At 36.6% G+C, this 8706-nt stretch overlaps 1 protein-coding gene across 1 annotated transcript in view; it reads left to right on the top strand.

The window, feature by feature from the left end:
• The first annotated feature begins 350 nt into the window (after positions 1–350).
• The window catches only part of LOC126184768 (probable 28S ribosomal protein S6, mitochondrial), a 51958-nt gene continuing 43602 nt past the window's right edge, over positions 351–8706 (top strand). The window contains exons 1-2 of the mRNA XM_049927322.1: positions 351–480; positions 2400–2539. Coding sequence (XP_049783279.1) covers positions 436–480; positions 2400–2539 — 185 coding nt within the window. The 5' untranslated portion in view covers positions 351–435. The remainder of the gene's footprint in view (positions 481–2399; positions 2540–8706) is intronic.

Raw genomic sequence — 8706 nt, 5'->3', positions numbered from 1 at the left:
AAAATGACAGTAGTGCACCCCGTCCTTCATAACACAATGGGTTTTCTTCATATTATTAATATCAGACTCTTTAGCCCATTGAAGTGCACTAAATTATCTCGATTTTTAGCTTTATTTTATGATTTTTTTAAAATTAGTATTACATTTTCGTACTTCATCTCTCTGTTTATTTTACCTACATTTTCCTGCCTACTTTCTGAGAAATAAAAGAGATGACATTTTATTAAATAAGTGACGTCATAATTTAAGTTCTTTTCCACGCTGTCATACACATATGCTAAAGAATTCAGCCCCCCTTTGGATCACCCAACGATACGTGTTTACGATCTTTGCCGTCGAAACATTTCTGTATGTTTCGTCTTGTACTGCGAAGTTCTTTGGTGTGTACTTGGGAAGTTTTGTTTGTTTACAACCGAAGAAAACATTCTCCCAAACATGCCGACTTATGAAATGCCATTATTAATTAAAACACTTAGTCGGGTAAGAACTTTATTGCTTAGATAAGGAAACGTAAAACTGTTGAAATGACAGTGTTGATCTGCAAATCACGGAACTACTGTAATTTGTAGTATAATGTAATTTGTGTAAGCCAGTCTTTTTCATGGTAGAAAAGCCTCTGTAAAGTATAATCAACCGCATCAAACAACAGTCATTCTTTCTGATCGTTATAATTGCTCTGGTTGTCGCTCTAGCCACATTTTCAGGGTATGATTAAGAGAGATGAGACAAAAAACTAGACACCGGTAACATTCTGGCTTTTGGCTATGTTGTTTAGAAGTTTGATATTAATGTCAAATATGAATGGATCGTAATGCTATAGATACAATACAGAATGTGGACAACCATTAAGTGTAAAATTAGCAGTTCAGTATGTTTCTGAGTGACGTAATCTCATTCAGACCACTTTCATTTTGCCCTTACCTGCATTTCTCGCCCATAGACATTGCCAGATCACTCTGAAATGATAAATATCCGTAACATCAATAGCGTATCATAAAATTACTGTAGAACTACTAAGGAGGAAGTAGTGTGACACAGAAGCTGAGCCATTTTGCTGTAATACATTTCACAAGATGAGCTGACAAAAGGATCAATAGTGATTTCATTTTATTTTCTGCCTGCAATATAATCCTTTGTGTCTCAAGTGTGTAACTTGTCTTTGTGTGTGCACGAATCACAGAGATTGTTGCTGAGCCTTACAGGCAAGCCTTGTAACACCGACAGTGCAAAATCTCTTGGAAACTTTCAATTGGAAGGTTAGTCAGCATGTTGGGAAAGAGAAGGTGAACAGTGTTAAAAAAATGTTTCATGAAGGCGAAGGAGGCATAAAAATGTGAAAAAGAAAGTCAGATGTATGAGATTTGTTTATAGTATGGCATTATTGGCTCAAATTGAAATGACATTTAGTAGAAATTGGAGAAGAAATTTGTCTGAAGGCAAGTTTTTAAAAAGATTAATGTGTTGGGAAAAAGATAAGTGTGAGAATTTGTTTGTAATGCAGAATAATGAGTAACAAACATGCAAAGAAGTAATAAAGGCACTGTAATTGCAGAGACCTTTTAATCTAGAAAATAAAATATTCTGTGGAGCAATGAATAAGCAGACAAGATAAAGTAGCTTGTATTATAATATGGTGCTAAAATGTAACAACTGTAAAAATATCAAGAGCAATTGTTTTGAGGCCTTTGCAGTATGGACCCAGAGGAGAAGTAGCTGGAAATACAAATTAAGACATAAGTGTAAATGTGGAAAGGAATTTACTAAGGACCACCAAGGCTGAGAAAATAAATTATTCAATTATAACAGACTGCATAATGAACAGTGCTCATGAAGAATTTGTGAATTAATGAAAAAAAAATAAAGATCTGATTGTGTGTCCTGTCTGTGTGACGAAACACTAAAAGATTTATACAAGGAATAGGACAGACTGCTACTCACCATAAAGGTGACCTGTTGAGTTGCAAACAGACACCAAAAAAAGACTGATACACATGCAGCTTTCAGCCAAGTGTGTGTGTGTGTGTGTGTATCAATGTTTTCATTGCACCTGTCTACAACTCAACTCATCATCTTTACACTGAGTAGCAATTTGTCCTGTTCCGTATATTGTTATTCCAACCTGGAGTTTCCATTGTTTGACACTCTAAGATTTGAAAGTCTTCAGATATTGATACAGCCTATTAAAAAATGTTTAAGAAAGAAGAGGCAAGATTTCTGTTATCACAATTTTTCCCTTGTTTCATTCTTATTTTTTCTCAGCACAGCTATTGTCACTGACAAATATCAAATAATTTGTATTAAATATTTGGATAGTTATGGTAGACTGCTGTGTTCTTGTGCTGTGCTTCTCACTCTGAGGCACTACTTTTGGATATTAAATGTATTGTTCTTCATTTCAGCCAGAAACATTTGTTGTACTGAAACGTGCAAGTCAAACAATATTTGATAAAGGTGGTGTCATACGAAAGATTGAAAATCTTGGGACACGCCAGTTACCTTTCAAAATTAGAAAGCATGGTCTTGTTGAGAAAAAAGCCAGGTAATGTTATTTTTCCATTTTTCATCCTGACTGTTACTGTAAACTAAATGCTTTATATTGAGAATTTCTGTGCTGCCTCATACTTCTACACGAGGTGTATTTTAAAATTTTTGTATGTGGTTCATAACAGAGTCTGTCATATGATAACTGACAAATGTACTTTTGGCATAAACAATTTGTAGGAAGCAAAATTTGTAACTAAACTTTATGTCCAAACACTTTCCACTCTGACTTTTTTGCTGTAACATCTCAATAGTATCCAAAGAAGCTGTGAACTTCGCTGTCGCATGTTTCATACACATTTCTCTGTGTACTTAAAAGCTTCATTGGCATTTTATTTTATATAAACTTTCTCCAGTGTTAGAGGTATCATAGCACGCCACATTAATGATTTTGTCTAGACTGAGCTGTAGGAGAAACCAGTGTCTAGGTTAGGTTGGCATGTGACAGTTTTGTTAATGTCAGAAGGCAAAGCTTGCTTTCGAGTTTGTGAACCTACAGTTGTCGATGTGAACAGACTAATCTGTAGTGCAGCCAGTGCCCCGTATTAGCTTGAAAGCAGGTAATTTGGTTTACATTATTCACTGTGGTGTTGTGTGCAGAGTCCTGCGATGTTATATCAAAAGACCTAGGTTGTTATGTTAAGTAGTTAATATGTCTCCTCTCATGATCAAAATGAAAACAAATTGTTACATCATTGGTTGCACGAATCAGCTGTTACAACATTGTTACTCGCAACAGACATTACCAACATACACTTCAAGCTGAGAATATGGATGGTACCATATAAAGTATTACAATTTTCTCTTTACCACACAGATAATCGGTGCAGAGAAGTTGATGTTGAGCTTCTTTCTTCTCAGGGCAACCAGTAATAATGGCTGTGATGATCCATCCACTGTTATGCAATTGCCCTTACTCTGGGAGTGTTTTATAGTACTCACCTGATGACAGAATTTGGTGATTATTTGGTTCTTAGGTCAGGAATATGATTCATACCTTTTGAGTGTTGCTTTACAGTATTAACCAAAGTGTAAATACTTTTGAATTAAAGGGCTTGTAGAATGTAAATACTTTTGGATTAAAGGACATGCAACATTCTTGTTTGCCCTGTCATAGTTTTTATGTTTTTTCTCACATCCAATTAGGTGAGAGCTTCCTGGTTCCACTTTTCAGCATTAAGCAGGTATCGCACTACCAGAGAACAAATAAATGAAATTCATAACTTTCACCTATTAGCGTGTGTAAGCTTTCCTCCTCCTCCTCCTCCTCCTCCTCCTCCTCTCAGAAGATGTAGAAATCAATAATGACTAAGTTTGGGAAGGAATGCTGTCAGCGTCTCTAGCACTCAAATGTTGAAACAACATGTGATGGCAACAATTTACCTAAAGTTTTACCTACCTGGTATTCACCTGCCTGGTATTCACCAATTTTGTGTTCCAACTGTTCTTGTGTTCTCTCAAGTAAGCACACTGAGAAAATTTTGATTGCCATTTCTGGGGCAGTGGATAGATAAGTGCACATTTCCTGTTGTCAGGAAGTTATTCTGTTTGTCAGATGGTTGTGATTGTTATGTAAGTACCTGTAACGATTTTCTTCCAAAGTTTTATAGTAGTTCTGCAATGATGCTGTCTCCACCAGATATCCTATTGTTTCTTCATTTAGTTATATGTTTGTGGATCTCATCATGTGTTAGTTGGGTCAACAGAAGCGTCTGATCCCACGCGTCGGCTTTGACCTCTGACGTAAGGGTGTTGTCGTGTGTGACGTCATGACAGCGCGGAGTTTGGTTTGTGAGTGTGACGTGTTTGTAGATGTCGTTGTGTTGTGGTTTGTTGTGCTCTCTGGTGGTATGTTCAGGGTCTTCGTTTGTGTGGTGTTATGGGCTCAGTTTTCTTTTGCTCATTATCCAGAATTATTCGAGTGTCGGCTGTGTTTGTAGTGGAATTCGTTTCAGTGAGATAACGATTTTGTGTGAAGGTTAATTTAATGTTGTTCGCTGTATATTGTGTGGTAATTTTAGTAAAATTAATTGGTTGTTGTTTTTGTTCAGGAATGGATATGACTGATGAAATTAACAGTGCGCAGGTCAAGGGAAGTGTTCGATCTCAATGTGTGGCTATGTATGATGATATTGGTATCAGGAGATGTGTTTGAGCTATATAGGCCAAGGGAAGTGTTTGATCCTAATTTATGGGATCGGGAGCTGCTGTTGAGCTATATAGGTCAAGGGAAGTGTCCGATTCCACATATTGTATTTAGTGGTATTTGGGGAGTTTTGTGATGTTGGTTTTTTTCGTTGTTTTGTGTGGTTTTGTATTGGGGATGGGTGTCTAAATTTGTTTATATTTAGTTTGCCCCCACCTAAAAACACCCCATTTCCCGCACTTGTCCCGTTGGTGTCATTAGGCTTTTTGTGGAAAGTGTGTGTGTTTGTTTTTCGATGTATTTTCGTCCTCATAATGTGTACGTACTGACTTTATATGTGCCATATTGGAATGGTCGTTTCCGCCATACTTGTGACGTCATGGGTCAAGGCAGACGGGTGGGATTGGACACTTCCGTATTTCCTGTTAGTGGGAGTGATTCTGGGTGAGTGGAGATGCGGTCCTGCATTGTGAATATTGTTTCAGGTTCAGGAGAGTTAAGGACATCAGAGAAATGATGTACCTGCTCCTGACAGTATTCTTGATTAGTTAATGCGAGGTTTCCATCTTGTTTTCTGAAGCGTGAGTTTTGAGATGTATACCCTCAGACCTCCCTTGTTAAAGTTGTGTAGAATTTTCTCACATTGTGTTTGCAGAAGTTTTCTTCAATAGCATCCAGTTGTTCCTTCATATACTTTCTCTTGGTTTGCCTAATGAGTTTTGCAGCCTGTTCTCTGTACTCGTTAAAATGATATACGCTTTCAGGAGATTTTTTATTGTTGTATTCTGGGAAGGCTTGTTTGCATCTTTCTAGTGCATTTTCACATTCTGAGTACCATCATGGATATTTAGTGTTCTTTTTCCATGGTGTCTGTTGTTTTGCATTTTGTGTGATCTTTCTATAGAATTCTTCCCATGTGTGGTTGTTGTATTTTCCATTCCTGCTTTATGTTGGATTTTATGATCTTTTTTTGTGTCTAACTTCATTATGTGTGTTCATTTCTGAAGGATTTTCTTTGGTTTGAATTTGATTTTGATTCAAGTTAGGTAGTGGTTTGAATCAACATTCACACCTCTGTGAATTTGAATGTCATGGCTCTCTTTCTTGACTGGGTATGAAATTGTTACATGGTCTATTGGGAATCCTCACAAACACAGTGTGTCTCTCCTAAGAGTCACCTGACACATCTCCTCTGGTGTCTCACACATATTCAAAATTTTGTTTTTACAACATGTAGCTGCAGTCAGCCCAAACAAGTATTCTCATCATGTCTTTCATGCACCACCCAGCATTGATGGAAAGTGTCAGTTTGTTCCTCATTGCAAACAAAATTATATTTACTCATAAAGTGGAATTTTATATGCCCATTCAACAGAGCAGTCTCAAAGTAGTCTAGTGTGATATCCGTTTTACTGGTATGAATTAACAGGACAGTAAAATGCAGAATGACGAATACTCCTGCAGTGACAAGCACAGCCCTGACCCACACTCACTGCTACCACCATGTAGAAATGCGCTACTCAATCTCTGCAGGAGTACTGATTATTCTTTGTGTTTTACTGTTCCTATTAATACACATCAGTAGAACAGTTATTGCACTAGACTAACCTGGTAGTGCTCTGTTGAATGAGCATGTAAAATGCTGATTTAGAAATCATTTTGTTTGAAACGGGGAACACACACACACACATTCTGTCAACTTTGAGTGTCGTATGAAAGACATGATGAGTAGAATTTGTCTGTGCTGACACCAGCTGCATGTTGCAAAAATGAAATTGTAGTATCTGACAAAACACCAGAGAAAATACACCAAAAAACTCATAGGAGAAACACCCAGTATATATAGAAAAGTCATGCACCAATGATGTACTGGTGTAATACATAAAAGAATTGTAATTGTGAATGAAAAGTACAATGTGTTGTGTGTGTTCTACAGTATTAATTTATTTTGTTAATTGCTTCTCAGATTACAGAGGCCATCATCAAATTTTAACTGACTGCTGTTGTGAGAAATAGTACAATATTCATGACCAACATTGAAAAAGATGTTACACATGAAGAGTGAGGTACATAACACAGAGTAAATTTAATCTTTGGCAGTGCAGTGGTAATACAGTTAAAAATATAAAAGTTAAAGGGAACAAATCAGAAAAACATTAACATTAAACTCAAAAACTAATATAAAAAATATCACTTGACCTACATTGCTATAACATAGTCCATGATGTCAAGAAACCACAGCTCATTTCAAAAATTAGTGTTGAAGACTTAGCTTGACCTGTGTGCACAGAGCATACTGCACAGTACAGAAAAACCTATTATTCGCTGTATTGATCGCCATAAAAAATCTGACTTAACTAAAATGTCTAGAACAAATTCCACGATACCAAAAAACTAAAATTGCAGATCAAAGTATTTTCTTAAAGCTAACTTGACTGCTAGAATAAAATCCACTATACCCTCCAGTCCTAATTTAACATTATTAACTGTAACTAATAATAGAACTCACAAATTCATAAAAATTCCATTTACATCCAGTTCGATATACACTGAAAACACAGTCATGCACATAAATGAAACACACATACCATACTTAATTAAAAAAAATTACACTGGACAAATTTTTTCATTGGTGGCCATAAATCACCCACTGTGGCGTGCGATGATCTAGTAGTGAATTTCCTCACTACATCCATAACTAATAACAGATTCTAAGCAAAAATTAGATCTCTGACCATTAACAACATGCTAAACTAACAGTTCCAAAGCCAAAACCAAATCTGTGCCTAGTAACTACCCACACTTCAGTAAGTCATTAACAAAGCTCAAAAATCACAATTTCAGTATGAAGCAGAGAAATATTATACAATGCTTGGCAAACAACTTGCCACCTCTCCAACACACTGGTAGCACTCGAAAGCAACTTCGATAAATCGGCATTCTACTCTAGAAGATGCCACCACATACAGCAAAATGTTCTCTTCAAACCATCCATTTCAAATATGCTGGATGACCATGATTTCACATAACACAGCACATTTAAAAATCGAGGCCAGTGACCAGTGCTGCATATTTCAGTTGACTCAATAAAATTAGTACTTCACAAGAACACTGAAGGATAGCTCGAAGAGTTATTACATATAGAAGGTGATACAGAAACAGAGCAAAATATAGAATTGACAATTGTAACAACAGAATATGTGTGGACAATCACAATAAAATAAATTTAGTACTTGACAAGAGTATTAAAGAGTAGCTTGAACATGTATTACACGTGGGAAGTGATACAGAACCTGGAATCGTTAGTTATAAAAACACAATATATGGAGCACATAGGCATTGATAATAACATAAATAAAAAATACAGGGAAATGGAAGGATGGAAAGGAACAGACAGCGTGGGAAACATTGGAAAATTGTGAGAATTAAGTTAAGTTTAGAAGAGGGGGATGTATTGGAGCTGTGTTTGGTCATCTGATATTAAATCAGGACTGTGGACAAGATATTTTTGATTTCCAGGAATTCAGACATACTCAGTATTTGTCCATTGCTAAGTGGAGGACATGGGACTGTGGCTGTTAGCTGTGGCCCTCAGCCAGTACATGCTTAGAAAATATAGAATCATAATTCTGCAATATCCAGCTCTGTCCATGATCTACCAACCTAATTACTATGACTCTGCCTCATTGACCAATAAAAAACTTACCACAATCAATTGTATATACGCCACTCTTGGCTAGTAGTTGGGTCTTATCTTCACTACTGAAAATAAACTGTGATGTGGTGTCCTATATTTGCTGAATTTCAGTGTATTGGCTAGACTGGGTGACCCCCTTCCCAGATATGGGATTGTATATTACTTCTTGCAAAAGTGGAAGAAACAGCATTGGGCACATAGAGGAGGAGTATAATTTTTGTAAGAAAAAGTACCATAACAGCTGTATCTTGAGAATGTCTTTATTCTATCATACGACTAGTTTTGGCAGCACATTGCAGCCATCCTCAGGCCCCACCACTAC

Source organism: Schistocerca cancellata, chromosome 4, assembly GCF_023864275.1.
Source record: "Schistocerca cancellata isolate TAMUIC-IGC-003103 chromosome 4, iqSchCanc2.1, whole genome shotgun sequence".
NCBI classification, from domain to species: Eukaryota; Metazoa; Arthropoda; class Insecta; order Orthoptera; family Acrididae; genus Schistocerca; species Schistocerca cancellata.
Note: the sequence above shows the minus strand (reverse complement) of the source record. Positions and strands in the feature narration are given on the sequence as shown.